Source organism: Balaenoptera borealis (assembly GCF_965194805.1).
Source record: "Balaenoptera borealis genome assembly, chromosome: 16".
Taxonomy (NCBI): Eukaryota; Metazoa; Chordata; class Mammalia; order Artiodactyla; family Balaenopteridae; genus Balaenoptera; species Balaenoptera borealis.
In genome coordinates, this window is record NC_138872.1 from 62,641,615 (window position 1) to 62,663,412 (window position 21,798).

At 38.5% G+C, this 21,798-nt stretch overlaps 1 protein-coding gene across 7 annotated transcripts in view; it reads left to right on the forward strand.

The window, feature by feature from the left end:
• The window catches only part of LOC309613672 (bMERB domain-containing protein 1-like), a 168,492-nt gene that overhangs the window by 18,238 nt on the left and 128,456 nt on the right, over positions 1–21,798 (forward strand). For 2 of the 7 annotated variants that reach the window (XM_082360772.1, XM_082360771.1), the window contains one exon: positions 68–10,673. The exons of the other annotated variants lie outside the window; for them this stretch is intronic. In XM_082360772.1, coding sequence (XP_082216898.1) covers positions 68–171 — 104 coding nt within the window. In that variant the 3' untranslated portion in view covers positions 172–10,673. Of the gene's footprint in view, positions 1–67; positions 10,674–21,798 lie in introns of those variants that run through there. 7 annotated transcript variants of the gene reach the window in all.

Below are 21,798 nucleotides of genomic sequence, written 5' to 3' on the forward strand. Positions count from 1 at the left end.
TTAGAATGCTAACTCATGGGTCTGGTTTATATGGAGCCCTAAAAGACTCTCTCTCTCTCTGTTATAGCTGACCAACTTCAGCCTCGTTCCTGTTCACTGGAGAACAGCTTACACTGGGCTCTGTGGTTTTCTGTGGGCCACTTTCCTCTGCTTTTCACAACAGGGTGGTGATGGTACCTTGAAGTCAGCTTTTACTTTTCTTTGTATAAAGGGAACAAATGAAGTTGAAAGACCCCCAGAGAAATGACAAGTCAAGAACTCCCTGAAATTGACTAATTTTTTTCCCTTAAATGCAGAGGATTGCCTGCAGATGAAGTACCCTGCTTACCAGTTATGTGCTCCATTTTGAAGAATTACTATTCTGTAGACCCGATTGTTTTTTAATTAGCAATGATAACTTTCAATTTTATTCAAATCTCCTTTTTTTTCATTCTAATCCAAAAGTATTATTGATACTTCTCTAGTATTTTCACTTCCCTAATACTTTGGTTAATATCAATAACAGTGGCAAAATGGCAATTTATAATCGTTACTATTTCTGGTCTAATATTTTATTGCCAGTTGATTTAAGGAACTTCCATTTTGATTGTATACATTTCTCTTCTAAAATCTCAGGTTATCTCTTAAACACTTTTGGATCAGATTACCTTTTATACCAAAAATAGTCCTTATAGTTAATTTCTGTTTACACAGAATTCAATCAGGAAGATTGAATAACCAGATTTTCCCCTAAAATGCTGTATAATAATTTATTGTTATGCTAATATTAAAGTTCTGCAAGTACGTTTTATGTAAAAAAATATGTGCGCAGTGTATGATTAGTGTTCTGTATAGAGTGTATTTTACTGATGTCTTCTACTTTTATAGTTTTTAATTATTTTTTTAGTTAATGTTTTTTAGTTTTCAGCATAGTCACTTGGCTAAATATCCCATTTCCTAGATATATGAAATATATAAAATATTTGGCTTTTAAAAAAAATATATTGAGTGAAGTTTCTAAAAAAAATTAATAAGTTTTCTTCTGGAAGGAAGAACTCTATTCCATAAAGTTCCAGGGAAAATAGTTACCCCAAATTCACACTGATGTTCTCTTTTTTAAAATTAGTGCTTTAACATAAATCTTTATAGGTAATCTTTAAGGTGTACATGAGAAACTTGATCCAGTTTTTCAGATTTACTGTTTTTCTAACTACAAAACCAGTGGGTTTAACAATTATTTGACTATTTCAAGAAGTTTTAGCAATTTTCACCCGAGAATTGCATCACTATTCTGTTGCTTCCCATGGAGTGTTTCACAGATTTAAAGATGTGAAGCACTGAGATGTTAATATATTTATCTTGAGAATTTATATTTAAGATTAATTTAAGAATGTATGCCTAAATATTTTAAGCATATAATTTATATAACTTGTAATATAAATTTATATGTCATAAGTAAATAACTTTTAAGTGTGTATTTATTTGAATTTAATAGATATGAATATATTTTACATTATTGGGGCAAGAGTAAGGATTTCTAGATAGTTTGATTCTAAAATAATTTTTTTTTTTAATTTTATTTATTTATTTATTTTTGGCTGTGTTGGGTCTTCGTTTTTGTGCGAGGGCTTTCTCTAGTTGCGGCAAGCGGGGGCCACTCTTCATCGCGGTGCGCGGGCCTCTCACTATCGCGGCCTCTCGTTGCGGAGCGCAGGCTTCAGACGCGCAGGCTCAGTAGTTGTGGCTCACGGGCCTAGTTGCTCCGCGGCATGTGGGACTCTCCCAGACCAGGGCTCGAACCCGTGTCCCCTGCACCGGCAGGCAGACTCTCAACCACTGCGCCACTAGGGAAGCCCTAATTTTTTTTTCAGTAGTTCTAAAAGTTAGTTCATACAACAGAAGAGCTATTTCACAACGTATAAGACACGTTTTGTCGTTTAAAAAGAATATCCAGAGTAACTATAGAAAGAACTACCAGGCAATCTTTTAGATGAGCTTCAATATTACTTATGGTGGAAGAATAGTGTTTGGGAAAATATTTCAGAAAACAAACCTTGTTTATACTGTCAAGGGGGAAAAGCTTATTATTCATAAAAGTATGATAATCTTTACTCAATAATGTGTTACTCTGTACTGTAGAGAGAATATGTAGCATGTATTCTCTGAATTTTTGCAAATAATACCTTTTTAATTTTTATGCAGGAGTACTTTTTTTTTTTTAGTGTGAGAAATGGAACTCATTCGAAATAATGCAGTGTTTGTTTTAAAATGCTGCTGTCCTTGGTAAAACACACTCTCAACCTTCCAGTGTTTAGAACAGAGCAGGTGGCTCTTATTCTTCTTCCAGATTTCCCCATTCATAAGGTTTCTTTAACTTGCTTGTGTGTTGCCACCTGGCCCCTTTTCTGGGGCCCCTGGTTGCTCAGGCAAAGGCAAAACCTTTCATTCATTTTCCCTTGACAGAGTTGAGGTAGACTGGATTTTCAAAACAACTTTACCTAATACATGTAGAAAACAGAAAGGAAATTTAGAGGATGTTGAAGCATTTTTTTGAAAAAAGTTTACAGAATATTGCTTTTTGATCCTGGGTCCTGGCATTTGAGATATTTACCTTGTAACTCCAATGGCACCTACCCAGCTTTCCTACTTTTCTGATGCCCTGATGGCCATCGTATGGTAATGCCATTGGCCACCACTACCAGGGAGTTGTCTTCTTGGCCCCGCTACCAGTAAAATCAGGAGTGCCTAGTCCCATCTTTTTGGACTCGTAGTTTCCATTTCCAGTCTCAGATATAGGCCTTTTACCCAGATAACTGAAAAATGATTTCTCAGTTCAAGGGAGATCTTTTCCTTCTGTACAAGTGGATGCAACCACCCTTATAGTCCACCAGGATAACCATAGTAGATAAAATTTCATAACCCTTATGTAAATAATAAATGTTATTAAAGGGCCACTGTAGGGATGTGAAGAGGGTAAACAACAAGGCGATAACTGTTAAAAGAAGTCCGTGGTCTAGTTGGGAGTTTAAGTGAAGAAATTGATAATCAGGTTCTCAGGACATCTAATCCGATTCATCATTCATTGCTTGAACAGCATCCATGACAAGTGGTCAATAGAAAGCTTGAATATTACTCAAGTAATGCCTCCCAGCTGTAGGTTAGTGACATAAGCAGTAGGTACTTTGAAACATGGTGCCCGAGGCAACCTGGGAAGGCTCCATGGAGGAGATGCCTGAGCTGGGTCTTGAAGGATGGAAAGTCGCAAGACTGAAGGTCTGTGAACTGGAGTGGTGATGGTAGGATCAGATGAGATGAGATTTTATTTTTTTTTAATTATTTAATTTATTTATTTATCTATGGCTGTGTTGGGTCTTCGTTGCTGCACGCGGACTTTCTCTAGTTGCTGTGAGCGGGGGCTACTCTTCGTTGCAGTGCACGGGCTTCTCATTGCAGTGGCTTCTCTCATTCTGGAGCATGGGCTCTAGACGCGCAGGCTTCAGTATTTGTGGCACGTGGGCTCAGTAGTTGTGGCACACGAGCTTAGTTGCTCTGCAGCATGTGGGATCTTCCCGGACCAGGGATTGAACCTGTGTCCCCTGCATTGGCAGGCGGATTCTCAACCACTGCGCCACCGGGGAAGCCCGAGATGAGATCTTGAAAGAGAAGAAAAAGAAAAGGCATTTAAGTTCTAAATTAGAAGGAAATTTCCATTGGCTGTTCCTCAACTTTGAATAAAGTAGATGTTTCTGTCCAGCTTACTTGTAATTAAAAATTATGCATAATTTGTTACCTATCAGTCTTTTTCATTTATAGGAAAATTAATGCAAGTTATTCCCTTTTAGCTGTATCATAGTGGGTTTGGTGAGGAAAAATTAGGCAATGTGAGAGTTTGCATGTGTTTAAAAATTTCTGATAACAAGTTTGAGAGTGGCATGTAAAAATATTTTCCTCAAAATCTGTCAGTAAGGTGATTCAGCAGACAAAGTGATTATTTGCCCACTACATAGTGAAATTTTGCATTTAGGGGTTCATGAAAATGAAGGGTGCTTTAGGAAAACTTTATCTTATTTGTATTGATATTTTGGGGGGCCAGAATAAGAAAAGTGTTTAATGAATGAGAGGAATTACAGCTACTAAAAGATAATTCAAAGAGGAAAACATTTTCACATTCTAGTACTTCATTAATAATTGCAATTTTGGTTTTTAATACTTTGAAGAAAATTTTGTTTCATTTCTTTCACTATAAAACACATAGATATAGAGATTTAACTTTGGTATTTCAGGTTGTGTCTAAATAAGGCCTCCAAATCAACTGTGTTAACCACAACCAAATTAAACATAGATAGTCTCTCTGATTGAGGTAGATGACCCAGAATTACAATTTCTAACTCACCCATACTTTATTTCTCTCCAAGAATTGTCATCCTTTAGGATTCATTTGAAGCTATTGAAAAATATCTTTTGCTAGGTGGGCAATTTACTTTTAGTTCAGTGAAATTTTATGTGAATTTCCATAGTGTTTGCCAAAACAAATTATACCCAGAACATGCTTAACCATATATTCTGGAGGCAGCTTTCATTTGAAATTAGGTTCATCTTCTGAAACTATTAGAAATTTAATGGATTTTTTGTGCCTGAAGATCTTGACCTTGCATTGGCTACACTTAATCTAGTTTTACCCACAATGTTTAGAATCTAAAGGAACAGAAAATGCAATTAAACAACTATTGAAAATTTTTCTTTTAATAATGGAGAATAAGTGAAAGGGGAAATCTGGAGTTTAACAATAAAGGATGTACTTGGAATTTCAAGCTACTGTGAGCAGTAGCCAACCAAGTGAATAAAAGGGAATAGTTAGTAACTGAGTAACATTATTGGCATGTATCAGTTAGAAGCCTATCTTTTTTTAGTTCTCTTCCCCATTGTGTCTTTCTTTCCTTAAATCTTTATTTATCCATACCTTCCTTCCTTTCTCTGTTGAATGGCCATAACAAGCCCCCTTCTCCTGTCCTTCATCCCTCCCTAACCCTGACCACCCAGACAATCCAAGGGGACAGAATAACTGTGATGAAGTTAGGGATCAGACTACTTAAGTGACACGACAGTCATGATTTAGAGAGATGGTAGCAGAGCCTCCTCTTTGGATCTTTTCTTCCCTCTGGGGGAAGAAAATGAGGAAGGATCAATCAGCCCTAGGGAGAATTTTGAAGTGAGTGAACATTCTGGAGGCAGCTTCCATTAGAAATTAGGTTCATCTTCTGAAAGTATTAGAAACTTAATGGGTCCTTGTACTTGAAGATTTTGACCTTGAAGTGTCCCCTTTCTTTTCAGAGATCCTCTCCTTCCTCTGGATGCCCGTTCCCTGCATTCTCTCTGACTTAGTGCAATATCTTCCAAATCGGTTCTCATGTCTTTTCCTCACCTTTCAAAACTCCCATTCTCTCTATCTGACTGATTTCAGCTACATTTAGAAAAGTAGGTTTATTAAGCTAATTTACTGAGATGTGGATGACAGCCTTTCTAGTTGAGTTTTGTTTTAATTGCTAACACAAATGACTCTCTGGATGGAATTTTAGTAACTATTGCTGTGGTGGGAGGGGGTGGAAATAAGAGGGTATTTTTTAGCAGAAGACCTCTGATACACTTTACATTATGCTGTCTATCACTGCAATGTGTTGTGAACCTTCCACGATGGATGATCATTACTTGTTTGCATATTTGTATTCCCTACTAGACTGAGCTCCTGGAGGGAAGAATATATTTCTTATTCATACTTGTATCTGAAATGTCTAGCACAGTGTTGGGCATGTAGCAGAGGCCCTGTAATACTGCTGAATGAATGAATGTGATTTGTGGATTTCTCATCTTTGTTTTTTGCCTCTGGACTGCTGCTGAGCAGTCTGTACTGATGGCCCTTTCATTTTCATCCCCTTGTGCAGGCAGCTGTTCTGTCTTAAGCTGGGCACAGTCCAGACCCTTACCTACTTTGGCCTCAGGCCCATAAAATTGTATTTTCTTGGAGATGGTTATGACTTGTAGGCTTTGATACCCCTGGCCCAACTTGCACATACCCTCTGAAAACCGTCTCGTCACACCTCTCCCCAGCTCTACAAAGACTGGATTGTTTGTCTTTAAGAATTGGGTGGAGGGGGCTTCCCTGGTGGCACAGTGGTTAAGAGTCTGCCTGCTAATGCAGGGGACACGTGTTCAAGCCCTGGTCTGGGAAGATCCCACATGCCGCGGAGCAACTAAGCCCATGCGCCACAACTACTGAGCCTGCGCTCTAGAGCCTGCGAGCCACAACTACTGAGCCCACACGCCACAACTACTGAAGCCCATGCTCCTAGAGCTCGTGCTCCGCAACAAGAGAAGCCACTGCAATGAGAAGCCCGTGCACCGCAATGAAGAGTAGCCCCCACTCGCCACAACTAGAGAAAGCCCGTGTGCAACAATGAAGACCCAATGCAGCCAAAAATAAAATAAATAAATTTTTTTAAAAAAAGAAAGAATTGGGTGGAGGGAATTCCCTGCAGTCCAGTGGTTAGAACTCCATGCTTCCACTGCAGGGGCCCTGGGTTTGATCCCTGGTCAGGGAACTAAGATCCCGCAAGCCACGTGGCGTGGCCAAAACAAAAAAGGGGGAATTGGGTGGAATCGTGATAGTTGGGCCTTCTCCAAACCACTAAATTACCCTTTGTGATGGTTAATTTTATGTGTCCACTTGACTGGGCCACGGGGTGCCCAGATATTTGGTCAAACATTATTCTGGGTGTTTCTCTGAAGGTGTTTTTGGATGAGAGTAACATTTATATTGGTAGACTAAGTCAAACAGATTGCCTTCCCTAATGTGGGTGGGCCTTGTCCAATCAGCTGAAGGCCTGAATAGAACAAAAAGGCTGGCCTCATCCCAAGTAATAGAATTCTTACTGCCTGACTGCCTTCAAACTGGGACATTGGCTTTTCTTCTACTGTTGGACTCGAAACATTGGCTCTTCCTATGTCTTGAGCCTGTCGGCCTTCAGATGGGAGCTACCCCATCGGCTCACCTGGTTCTCAGGCCTTCAGACTCATACTGGAACTAAACCATCGACCCTCCTGGGTCTCCAGCTTGCTGACTCACCCTGCAGATTTGGGGCTTGTCTCCATAATCATGTGAGTCAATTCCTTATAATAAATGTCCTTCTCTATACACAGCCCTTTGGTTCTGTTTTTTGGGAGAACCCTGAATATTTCCCCCTGTTTATGTATGTTAATATTTCATAGTTTGTGGTTCATGCAGTGTGGTTGTCTGGGTGATGACCACCAGCTCACAACTGTTACAGATTTACTCTGGACGTTAATTTCTGGGACCCCCCTGAAATCATAATATGTAGGTGGTCATCCACTCCTACTCCACAGCCTCCGTATATAACCTGAAAATGGAAATTCAGCCAGGTAGCCAGATAATGGCCCAACAACAGAACGGACTACATTTTCACTTTAGGTTGACAGTGGATGGAATATGTATGTTGTGAATTCTGTGAATGTTGGGGACCGAGAATTGATTCCGGTAAGATGGCAAGCCATTTTGGAGCTGAGACTATCACAGTGTTTGATGATGCTTCCTAGTGAAGGACTCTGTCAGTGTGATTGATACTCTACCTCAATACTGAGGTCCGATAGTTGGGCAGACACCTGCCGTTTCTGAATATTGCCTTTCTACTATTCATGATGAAGAACTATTTGTTCATTTTCTAACACTCATATCAGTGGCCTATCCCTCTGAGCCATGGAGCCAGAATACTCTTCATATTTTGGGCGGAAAGGGTTGTAAAAGCAACACCAGTTGCTTCATTTCTAAGTTTAAATTTTATGTATAAAATATGTATATTAAATTTTTAGGGTAGTGTGATTTAATGTAAATGAAAAATAAATGAATTTTAGTTAGGTAAAGCAAATGACTCTGGCTGTTTTGTATTATTGGTGGTATGAATATTCTGGGAAATATGTAAAGGAAATGAGATTTACATCCTGTAATCTTTCCTAATCACCTCTTTTGCAAATGTAAGATTTATGCCTTTACTTTGGATTGAGATACAGGTTGTCCTTATCTGTCTATATGTGCTCGTCGTCACTTATGGTGTACTTCCTGTGTATGTTTGTACTCTCATAGAGCTGAAAATTTAGAGTTGAAATCATTCCCAAGTGACTTCTCAAAAACCATTCTTTTTGAGCATAAAGTAGGAAAAAAATGCAGTATTAAGATTCCTCATATTAATACTGAGGAGGCCAACTTGAGCTTCAGCTGCAAGTTACTGAAGCTGCTTTTTCCACCATCCAGTGTTCTTGTGGCTCCTTTGGCCTGGAGTCCACTCATTTCTTCCTTCGTGATTTAAATTCCTTCCTTCCTACTATCGTGACTGAAATAGATTTCCCTGGACACATTCCATGAAGGAATTGCAAATGCGTATTTGAAAAATATATTGGTTTGTTCTGGAGTTGAGTTCAGCAAATGTATACATTTATGCTGTTTGTGAACATGTATACATACATGCCTCAAGGTCACATTAGATCTTTCCGTGGCTCCCCTTTCTGTATGATTGCATCTTCAGTTCAGGTCCCCTTCTTTATTTTATTGTTTTATTTTTAAATTTTATTTAAAAAAATTTTTATTGAAGTATAGTTGATTTACAATGCTGTTAGTTTCTGGTGTACAGTTCATATATATATATATATATATATTCTTTTTCATATTCTTGTCCATCATGGTTTGTTACAGAATATTGGATATAGTTCCCTGTGCTATGTAGTAGGTCCTTGTTGGTTATCTATTTTATATATAGTAGTGTGTATCTGCTAATCCCAAACTCCTAATTTATCCCTCCCTGCCTCTTCCCCTTTGGTAACCATAAATTTGTTTCCTATGTCTGTGAGTCTGTTTCTGTTTCGTAAATAAGTTCATTTGTATCATATTTTAGATTCCAAGTATAAGTGATATCATGTGATAGTTGTTTTTCTCTTTCTGACTTACTTCACTCGGTATGACAATCTCTAGGTCCATGCAAACGGAATTATTTCATTCTTTTTTTTATGGCTGAGTAGTATTCCATTGTATATATATATATATACCACATCTTCTTTACCCATTCATCTATCGATGGACATTTAGGTTGCTTCCATGTTTTGGCTATTGTAAATAGTGCTGCTATGAACATTGGAGTGCATGAATCTTTTTGAATTAGAGTTTTCTCCAGATATATGTCCAGGAGTGGGATTGTAGGATCATATGGTAGCTCTATTTTTAGTTTTTTAAGGAACCTCCATACTATTCTCCATAGTGGCTGTACTGATTTAACATTCCCATCAGGTCCCTTTCTGTTGTTTCAATATTATAATTAAACTGTTGTGGATATAATGGAAATAGTAAGTGGCTGTCAGGAAGTTAACTTGGAGGGTGGGAGATGGAATTCCTTTCCTTGTACCCATCTGTTAGCTTTTAGTTCTAGAATTTGAAGGGGGATAGAACAATTGAAATAAAGTTACATGTAGAGTTCAGGTTTGTTAAATTTTCATGCGTCATTCTTTCTGAATGTCTTCTCTGCATAAGGGTTGTAAATTGGAAAGTTGAAACAGAAACTGCTAAACCAAAGTGAAAATATTCCCCGTCCAGTTGATTTCTTCAATAGCAGGCCTCTAAATTGAAGATTAAGAGAATGTTCTTAGGGGAAAAAAAGTTATGTCAGTAAAGTTGTTGTACATTTGGCCAGTTTTACTTTAACTTTTTGCTATGAAAGGAAAATGGGAAAAAGTCAGTTTATGCATGGGTTGAATGCCAGAGAAAACAATAATATTTAGAGGACTTAATAAAGGGACATGAAGTATTAAATTAATATACTGAACAGTAAGATACAAACCCACCACACAGAAATTATAATTTGCCAAGTTTTGCAGTCTGTTTTTGCTCCATAATGATAAGTATTACTAAAGTGAACCACGATTTCCAGGCTTTTGGCCAATAATGAATTTGTCAGAACAGTATTAGAGAATCTTCTGCAGGTGATGTGTGAATTTTTTTTTTTAAAGGGTGATAGGTAAGTTGCTTTTAATATGTTATTTATTTACTAATTTATTTATTTATTTATGGCTGCGTTGGGTTTTTGTTGCTGCGCGTGGGCTTTCTCTAGTTGCGGTGAGCAGGGGCTACTCTTTGTTGCGGTGCGCCGGCTTCTCATTGTGGTGGCTTCTCTTGTTGCGGAACACGGGCTCTAGGCAGGTGGGCTTCAGTAGTTGTGGCTCGTGGGCTCTAGATTGCAGGCTCCGTAGTTGTGGTGCATCGGGCTTAGTTGCTCCGTGGCATGTGGAATCTTCCTGGACCAGAGCTCAAACCCATGTCCCCTGCATTGGCAGGTGGATTCTTAACCACTGTGCCACCAGGGAAGTCCGATGTGTGAAATTTTTGAATAGAGTTAATGAATGCAAGTAGTTTATTTTATCCTCTGGGAGAAATAAGGAGCAATATATACATCTTGAGTCATTTCTCAACAGTTTGGCACAATTAAGCTTTGCCTTGAAGAAATGAAAAACTTTTCACTCTGTATAAAAGAAGAAAAAAAGGTGTATAAAATAGTCTATCGTAAAGCAAAAGCTAGAGGAGGCAAATTTTATTTTATTTATTTATTTAGTTTTCCTTTTTTTTTTTTTTGGTTGCACCGCGTGGCTTGCAGGGGTCTTAGTTCCCTGAACAGTGATTGAACCTGGGCCCCCAGCAGTGGAAGCGAGGAGTCCTAACAACTGGACTGCCAGGGAATTTCCAAGAAGAGGCAAATTCTAAATGCAAATGTGTAGACAGAATGATGAACAATACAGGCAAATGGTTTGCGAAAATCAATTTTATTACTCCCCACTATGTATGCTTCTCCTGCTAATACTGGTTTCTTTGTGGCTCCATCAGAACATCTGACATTTTGCTTGTGTGTCCCCTCCTAGGATGTTGTGTCCTTGCCTTCTTTTTATTCAAATTCTACTTGTTAATCAAACTTGAAAAAAAAGATTTTTTTCTGCCAGGTTAATATTCATCCCCATGCTGGCTCCAGTCAGGATGGGCTCGTAAGGCTTTCCCTTCCGTTTCCCCCCACTTCCCCTCCAGGATTAAGAACAGTAGGCTTATGTACACAAGGGTAATTTAGAGAGCTGGGCCACATCTGAGCCGCAGATGTGTCCGTCTTGCTGGAAAATGAACATGCGGGCCTTGAGGAGGGCTGCCACAGAGCTCCTGGCTGTGGACCTAGGTAGGCCTTGGCTTAGGCAGTGACTCGGGTGATCTGTGAGCCTTGACCTGGTCCCCCTTTGCCGATGAGGTCCAGTGCTCACTCCAGAGAGGCTGGAGGCCTTTCAGTGGTGACTCAACTCTCCAAGCAGTCTCTCCAGCCCCAGGGACCTCTCTCCCAGGGCCCCCAGCACCCCTCCTTTTCACCTTCCTCTGTTAAGGAATCTATCTCCCAGGGCAAGGTCATCTGGCTCTTCATTTGTTCTTCATAAATCTGTCTATGATTGCAGAAACTTTATGCTGTGAGCCCTTTGGGACTTGACTTTTGATACTCAGAGGTTAGTTTGGGGACTGTAGAGCTTTTCAGAATCCTTCTATGATTAGTTTCCAAAGCCTGTTTTGAAATCCAAAAGCTAATAATTGACTGACTTGTGAATTATCAGCACCTTTTTTTTTTTTTTTTTTACTATATTTTACTTCCTCTGAGCTGCTGGGACTAGGGTAGGGCCATGCATACAATAAATGGTGGTAGGGAACTAAAAAAACAATTCACTACACTACCTACTGCTCATTCATTCATTTATCCATTTATTCAACAAATGTGTAGCACCAGAGGGCAGACAGCAGAAGCAAGAAGAACTATAGTCCTGCAGCCTGTGGAACAAAAACCACATTCACAGAAAGATAGACAAGATGAAAAGGCAGAGGAACAAGATAAAACCCCAGAAAAACAATTAAATGAAGTGGAGATAGGCAACCTTCCAGAAAAAGAATTCAGAATAATGATAGTGAAGATGATCCAGGACCTCGGAATAAGAATGGAGGCAAAGATCGAGAAGATGCAAGAAATGTTTAACAAAGACCTAGAAGAATTAAAGAACAAACAAACAGAGATGAACAGTACAATAACTGAAATGAAAAATGCACTAGAAAGAATCAATAGCAGAATAACTGAGGCAGAAGAATGGATAAGTGACCTGGAAGACAGAATGGTGGAATTCACTGCTGTGGAACAGAATAAAGAAAAAAGAATGAAAAGAAATGAAGACAGTGTAAGAGACCTCTGGGACAACATTCGCATTATAGGGGTCCCAGAAGGAGAAGAGAGAGAGAAAGGACCCAAGAAAATATTTGAAGAGATTATAGTTGAAAACTTCCCTAACATGGGAAAGGAAATAGCCACCCAAGTCCAGGAAGCACAGAGAGTCCCATACAGGATAAACCCAAGGAGAAACACACTGAGACACATAGTAATCAAACTGACAAAAATTAAAGACAAAGAAAAATTATTGAAAGCAGCAAGGGAAAAATGGCAAATAACATACAAGGGAACTCCCACAAGGTTAACAGCTGATTTCTCAGCAGAAACTCTACAAGCCAGAAGGGAGTGGCATGATATACTTAAAGTGATGAAAGGGAAGAACCTACAACCAAGATTACTCTACCCGGCAAGGATCTCATTCAGATTTGATGGAGAAATCAAAAGCTTTACAGACAAGCAAAAGCTAAGAGAATTCAGCACCACCAAACCAGCTCTACAACAAATGCTAAAGGAACTTCTCTAAGTGGGAAACACAAGAGAAGAAAAGGACCTACATAAACAAACCCAAAACAATTAAGAGAATGGTCATAGGAACATACATATTGATAATTACCTTAAATGTGAATGGATTAAATGCTCCAACCAAAAGACACAGACTTGCTGAATGGATACAAAAACAAGACCCACGTATATGCTGTCTACAAGAGACCCACTTCAGACCTAGGGACACATACAGACTGAAAGTGAGGGGCTGGAAAAAGATATTCCATGGAAATGGAAACCAAAAGAAAGCTGGAGTAGCAATACTCATATCAGATAAAATAGACTTTAAAATAAAGAATGTTACAAGAGACAAGGAAGGGCACTACATAATGATCCAGGGATCAATCCAAGAAGAAGATATAACAAGTATAAATATATATGCACCCAACATAGGAGCACCTCAATACATAAGGCAACTGCTAACAGCTATAAAAGAGGAATTCGACAGTAATACAATAATAGTGGGGGACTTTAACACCTCACTTACACCAATGGACAGATCATCCAAAATGAAAATAAATAAGGAAACAAAAGCTTTAAATGACACAACAGACCAGATAGATTTAACTGATATTTATAGGACATTCCATCCAAAAACAGCAGATTACAGTTTCTTCTCAAGTGCGCACAGAACATTCTCCAGGATAGATCACATCTTGTGTCACAAATCAAGCCTCAGTAAATTTAAGAAAATTGAAATCATATCAAGCATCTTTTCTGACCACAATGCTATGAGATTAGAAATGCATTACAAGGAAAAAAACGTAAAAAACACAAACACTTGGAGGCTAAACAATACGTTACTAAATAACCAAGAGATCACTGAAGAAATCAAAAAATACCTGGAGACAAAGGACAATGAAAACACGATGATCCAAAACCTATGGGATGCAGCAAAAGCATTTCTAAGAGGGAAGTTTATAGCTATACAAGCCTACCTCAAGAAACAAGAAAAATCTCACATAAACAATGTAACCTTACACCTAAAGGAACTAGAGAAAGAAGAACAAACAAAACCCAAAGTTAGAAGGAAAGAAATCATAAAGATCAGAGCAGAAATAAATGAAATAGAAACAAAACAATAGCAAAGATCAATAAAACTAAAAGCTGGTTCTTTGAGAAGATAAACAAAATTGATAAACCATTAGCCAGACTTATCAAGAAAAAGTGGGAGAGGACTCAAATCAATAAAATTAAAAATGAAAAAGAAGTTACAACAGACACCGTAGAAATACAAAGCATCTTAAGACACTACTACAAGCAACTCTATGCCAATAAAATGGACAACCTGGAAGAAATGGACAAATTCTTAGACAGGTATAACCTTCCAAGACTGAACCAGGAAGAAATAGAAAATATGAACAGACCAATCACAAGTAATGAAATTGAAACTGTGATTAAAAATCTTCCAACAAACAAAAGTCCAGGACCAGATGGCTTCACAGGTGAATTCTATCAAACATTTAGAGGAGAGCTAACACCCATCCTTCTCAAACTCTTCCAAAAAATTGCAGAGGAAGGAACATTCCCAAACTCATTCTATGAGGCCACCATCACCCTGATACCAAAACCAGACAAAGATACTACAAAAAAAGAAAATTACAGACCAATATCACTGATGAACATAGATGCAAAAATCCTCAACAAAATACTAGCAGACAGAATCCAACAACACATTAAAAGGATCATACACCATGGTCAAGTGGGATTTATCCCAGGGATGCAAGGATTCTTCAATATACACAAATCAGTCAGTGTGATACACCATATTAACAAATTGAAGAAGAAAAAAACCATATGATCATCTCAATAGATGCAGAAAAAGCTTTTGACAAAATTCAACACCCATTTATGATAAAAACTCTCCAGAAAGTGGGCATAGAGGGAACCTACCTCAACATAAGAAAGGCCATATACGACAAACCCACAGCAAACATCATTCTCAATGGTGAAAAACTGAAAGCATTTCCTCTAAGATCAGGAACAAGACAAGGTTGTCCACTCTCACCACTATTATTCAACATAGTTTTGGAAGTGTTAGCCACAACAATCAGAGAAGAAAAAGAAAGAAAAGGAATACAAATTGGAAAAGAAGAAGTAAAGCTGTCACTGTTTGCAGATGACATGATACTATACATAAAGAATCCTAAAGATGCCACCAGAAAACTACTAGAGCTAATCAATGAATTTGGTAAAGTTGCAGGAAAGAAAATTAATGCACAGAAATCTCTTTCATTCCTATATACTAATGGTGAAAAATTTGAAAGAGAAATTAAGGAAACACTCCCATTTACCATTGCAACAAAAAGAATAAAATACCTAGGAATAAACCTCCCTAGGGAGACAAAAGACCTGTATGCAGAAAACTATAAGACACTGATGAAAGAAATTAAAGATGATACCAACAAATGGAGAGATACACCACGTTCTTGGATTGGAAGAATCAAAATTGTGAAAATGACTACACTACCCAAAGCAATCTACAGATTCAATGCAATCCCTATCAAACTACCAATGGCATTTTTTACAGAACTAGAACAAAAAATCTTAAAATTTGTATGGAGACACAAAAGACCCCAAATAGCCAAAGCAGTCTTGAGGGAAAAAAGCGGAGCTGGAGGAATCAGACTCCCTGACTTCAGACTATACTACAAAGCTACAGTAATCAAGACAATATGATACTGGCACAAAAACAGAAACATAGATCAATGGAACAAGATAGAAAGCCCAGAGATAAACCCACGCACCTATGGTCAGCTAATCTACGACAAAGGAGGCAAGGATACACAATGGAGAAAAGACAGTCTCTTCAATAAGTGGTGCTGGGAAAACTGGACAGCTACATGTAAAAGAATGAAATTAGAACACTCCCTAACACCATACACAAAAATAAACTCAAAATGGATTAGAGACCTAAATGTAAGACCGGACACTATAAAACTCTTAGAGGAAAACATAGGAAGAACACCCTTTGACATAAATCACAGCAAGATCTTTTTTGATCCACCTCCTAGAGTAATGGAAATAGAAACAAAAATAAACAAATGGAACCTAATGAAACTTCAAAGCTTTTGCACAGCAAAGGAAACCATAAACAAGACGAAAAGACAATCCTCAGAATGGGAGAAAATATTTGCAAACGAATCAATGGACAAAGGATTAATCTCCAAAATATATAAACAGCTCATGCAGCTTAATAAAAAAAAAAAACGAACCCAATCCAAAAATGGGCAGAAGAGCTAAACAGACATTTCTCCAAAGAAGACATACAGATGGCCAAGAAGCACATGAAAAGCTGCTCAACATCACTAATCATTAGAGAAATGCAAGTCAAAACTACAATTAGGTATCACCTCACACCAGTTAGAATGGGCATCATCAGAAAATCTACAAACAACAAATGCTGGAGAGGGTGTGGAGAAAAGGGAACCCTCTTGCACTGTTGGTGGGAATGTAAATTGATACAGCCACTATGGAGAACACTATGGAGGACACTATGGAGGTTCCTTAAAAAGCTAAAAATAGAATTACCATATGATCCAGCAATCCCACTACTGGGCATATACCCAGAGAAAACCATAATTCAAAAAGACACATGCACCCCAATGTTCATTGCAGCACTATTTACAATAGCCAGGTCATGGAAGCAACCTAAATGCCCATCGACAGACGAATGGATAAAGAAGGTGTGGTACATATATACAATGGACTATTACTCAGCCATAAAAAGGAACGAAATTGGGTCATTTGTTGAGATGTGGATGGATCTAGAGACTGTCATACAGAGTGAAGTAAGTCAGAAAGAGAAAAACAAATATCGTATATTAACACATATATGTGGAACCTAGAAAAATGGTAGAGATGAACCAGTTTGCGGGGCAGAAATTGAGACACAGATGTAGAGCACAAACGTATGGACACCAAGGGGGGAAGGCGGCGGGGGTGTGGGGGTGGTGGTGTGATGAATTGGGCGATTGGGATTGACATGTATACACTGATGTGTATCAAATTAATCTCTAATAAGAGCCTGCTGCATAAAAAAATAAATTAATTAAAAAACAACAACAACAAAAAAGCCCAAATGTTTACTGAACTGAGTACCTACTCTTTTTTTAAAGTTGTTTTTCAAAGCCCAGTCCCCGACACCTTGCTATAAAACCATCTCTGCCTGTTCTGGCTTTTGTTACACTTCTTTTCTCCTGACTCTCAGAGCATTTATAGTCTGTACCAGATAATTTAGCATTTTATTATGTTTTATTCTCTATTATAAACTATTTTGTGTGTATATATGTTCTCCCAATGAAATTGGAGCTCTTCGAAGTTAAGGGTTATGTTTTATATTTCTTCTGTATCCCTCTAGCCCAATGCTTTGCCCAAAGGAGTTCAAGAAATACTGGTTGGTTGACTTCTGTGTAAATGAATACTGACAATGGCACTAATTGCATTCATGCATAGAAACCCCCTGAAGTTGAAGAAAGTAGATTTCTTTGACTTTACTAACCAGTGTAATAAGTAATATGCCATTAAATCTCAAGCATAGAGAGAAGGGAAGGCGGAGGTGGGAATTAAGATCGAGGGCAATGGTTCTCATCTGGGGATAATTTTTCCCTCCAGGTAGGGTGTCCAGATTTAGCAAATAAAAGTACAGGACACCCAGCTAAATTTGAATTTCAGACAAACAGTGAATACTTTTTTAGTATAATTATGTCCCAAATGTTGCACTTGGGGCATATGAATAAAAGTGATTTGTTGTTTATTTGAAATTTATATTTAAGTGGAAGTTCTGTATTCTATCTGGCAACCCTACACCCAGAGGATATTTGGCAATGTCTGGAGACATTTTTGGTTGTCACAGTGGGGTGGAGGGGAGAGGGTGTGCTACAGGCATCTGGTGGGTAGAGTCCATGGATGATGCTAAACATCCTTCGATGCACAGGACAGCTCCCACAAGAGAAAATAATCTGACTCCAGATGTCAATTGTACTAAGTTGAGAAACTCTGTTCTACAGGATATAAGGAAACTAGTTCCAGGTTATGTTACCTTTTGGGCACTGTAAGCACGGCGATTAGGGTCTTTGACCTTTAAAGGTTTATAAAGATGTTTAAAACTTGAAGTGTGTGTGTATGTGTATACACATATACATACATGCATATATACATATATGTCTACACATACATAGGTATGGCTTCAAAATACAAAAAAAAAAACTCAGAAAATCAAAATGAATAAGTTTTAAATCTCTTTTAAAAGAGAATATAATGTCGGCCAGTAATCTGCAACTCAATTCACATAATCATATCATCTATATTAAATGTGGGATGTGGGTGCATTTCAATATGTTTGATACAAAGTAGGGTAATCCTCTAAAACAAAGAGTGTCTGGGTTTTACAAAGGTTTAAAAATAGTTCTGCTGAAGTCAGGCAGGATCCAAAATATTGTTTCTGGATGAGTGCCTGAAGGGAGAAGGACGAGGTTTCGAGATATGGAAGATGCTACAATGTAAGGTCCACATGGAATATCCAAGGAAGACTTGGGTGAAAACCCAAGGCTGACAGGATAATCAAGGACAGAAATTAGAGGCAAAGTAGAAAAAAAGAAAAAGCTTTTCTGAATCATTATGAGTATGAAATAATTTGTTATATAGTGCTAAAGAAATCCTACCTTCTTTTTCAGTTGTCAGACCAGTAAGTCATGTCATGTCACTCTTCTGAGAATGAACCCTGGCAGTAGCTCTCCATCTCACTCTGAGGAACAACCAGGATTCTTATAGAAGCCTGGAGATCCTACCACACCTTCACCTCGACCCTCTGTTTTCAGTTCCTACCACTTCCCTCTCTGCCTCACATTCTCCAGGCACAGTCTTGTTTAGGGTCTGTATTATTTATCTGTTGCTGTGTAACAAATTACCCCAAAGTGTAATTAAAAGAAAAAGCATACATTATCTCACAGAGTTTCTGTGGGTCAGGAATCTGGGAGTGGCTTAGCAGGGTGGTTGGAGCTCAGGATCTTCCATGAGGTTACAGTCAAGATGGCAGCTGGGGCTGCCGTCTGTGAAGAAGACTTGACTGGGGCTGGAGGACCCGCTTCCAAACTCACTCACCTGGCTGTTGGCTGGAGACTTCAGTTCCTCACCACATGAACTTCTCCATTGGGCAGCTCCCAACACAGCTTTCCATAGAGTGAGATCCAAGAGAGAGAAAGAACACTCAAGAAAACACCAACACATGCCTTTTATGACTTAGTTTTCAAGTCACACACTTTCACTTCTGCCACACTCTCTTCTCATCTCTTCTAAATTCAGCCCTCAAGGGCATGAACACCAGGAGGCAGGGGTCACTGGGGGCCCTAATGGAGGCTGGATACTGTAGGATCCTTGCACTGGCTCTTCCCTACGATAATCTCATGGCCAACTCCCTCAACTCCTTCAATTCTTTGCTTAAATGTATCTTCTCAATAAGGTCTGCCCCTACCACCCTGGTTAAAATTGTCATTGGCCCCCCTTTCCGCTCTACTCCCCCAATCCTCCTTACTCGGCTCTACTTTATTTTTCCATAGCTGTAACGTCTTCTTCTACTATCCTATATAGTTTATTTATTTATTATGTTTATTGTTTATTGCATGCTTCCACCCTTCTCTTCCCCCAAGCTCCAGGGGGGCAGGATTCTTTGTCTCTTTTGCTGACTGATGTATCCCAAGCTCCCAGAAAAACACCTGGCCTATAATAGGTACTCAAGAGACATTTTTGATTGAATAAATGAAGACCATAAAGCAGAAACAGTTTATTTTAAAATTGCATTATTAGGAAATCCCTGGTGGTCCAGTGGCTAGGACTCCACACTTTCACTGCTGAGGGCCTGGGTTCAGTCCCTGGTCGGAGAACTAAGACCCTGCAAGTGCGCGGTGCGGCCAAAAAAAAAAAAAAATTGCGTTGTTTACAATAGCCAAGATATGGAAGCTACCTAAGTGTCCATCAAGAGATGGATGGATAAAGAAGATGTGGTATGTATATGGTGTGTATGGCAGTAGAATACTACTCAGCCATAAAAAAGAATGAAATTTTGCCATTTGCAGCAACATGGATGGACTTGGAAGGCATTATGCTAAGTGAAATAAGTCAGATAGAGAAACACAAATACTGTATATCACTTATATGTGGAATCTAAACACTACTACAAACTAGTGAATATAACAAAAAAGAAGCAGACTCACAGATACAGAGAACAAACTGGTGGTTACCAGTTGGGGGTGTGCAATATAGGAGTGGGGGAGAGGGAGGTACAAACTATTGGGCATAAGATAGGCTACAAGGATGAATTGTACAACATAGGGAATATAGTCAATATTTTGTAATAACTGTAAATGGAGTGTAACCTTTAACAATTGTATAAAAAATAATAAAAAATTTAAAATTGATTTAATTTCTCAATGTCTCAAATAGACAACTACAGCATGTATCAGAAACTCTTATCTCAAAAAGAAAACTGGAACCCAAGCAAGTTCAGACTTCCATAGGATAGAAGAAGACAGAAATGAGAGATGAACTAGGAGTCTTTTAACAGAGGCATGTAGGGGAGAATGGACAAATCTGGCCCACAAGAGTGCTTTTATGGCAATCACACGGTTTGAAGATGGGAAATTTCATATTAAAAACCTGGGTTTCTGGCATCTCCTGAAAAATCTACTTCCATTGGAGAGTTCACTATAGACTTCACTCCCTACGTCTGACAACCCGCCCAATGTGTTCATTTCCATTACCCACCTGGCCCCTGAACGCATTGAGTTTGCAATCCCCTTTTTGGATGGTACACTACACTGGTGTCATTGACCAGATAACCACACACTAATTATAAGCTTAGTTGATAAAAACATAATACAACGTAGGGACGTAGTACCGTGACATTTCTTGGATCTGTCCACTGGTAGAATGATGAACCTGTTGGTCAGAGATGGTCTGATTCCATCTTGCTCACTATTCAGCACGTTATATTAATAGTGGTAACATCTGATGTGGTACAGTGTGATTCAGCTTTTCTCTTGCATTTCTCATGGCAACAACAAATGTTTCCCTTCTGAGTCAGCATTACCTAGATGCTACTGCTGACCAAAATTAGACCATATATTTTCAACCACATAAATAAGAGCAATTAAAAATGTTCTTAATATTGATTGAGTATGTAGGTCATGTAATTAGCCTATGTTCATAGTTCCTGTGATCTGAGCCAGAGGCAGAAATACAACAGCATTCTCTGCTATGCAAGCATCATTATAATGAATAGGTAATATTAAATTGGGCTAATGAGTCATATTACCGTAATCCAATATTTCCCTTGTAAAGTCCCTGAGGTTTATACAAGGAAATCTTTTCTAGTAACAAGAAGAGTGGTTCTGAGGCATGTGCCTCTCGGCACCGGGGTCTTTATTTATTAGTTGTGTGATCCTGGGTAAGGAGCTTAACCTTTCACAGCCTCAATTTACTCAGGATTAAAAGAGATCACATTTGTGAAAGCTTGAAGGACAGCGCCTGGCACATAGTGGGATTAATCGATGTTAGTGTCTTTTTAATTGACATTGATTCTTAAGATCCACAGAATAATAGACGAGATCAGCCGTCCTCCTGAAACTTATTTTCCTATATAATATGGGATCATGTAGCGCATGCTCAAGCAACACTTCTTGAATAGATTTAAGGGGGAAAGAAAAAGGTTGATTTTCTTCTCTTCTACTCCCAAGCCAGGCAAAGCAGATAAAGACACTTCACTTAGCATTTCTTTTCTGAATTGACCCAAAATTAGAGCAGACCCCTAAAAATATATACTGAAATTTATTCCAATTTTAACCCCAGTCTGTAAGTCAACTATATCCAGCTTGGTTATCTTATCAGTGTCGTGGACCAGCAACAGTGTATGTTTTCATATTCCCTTAAGTCATATGATCCTCTTTTTTTTCTTGTAATAATTTCTATAACTCTATCACATTGTATTTCCCAT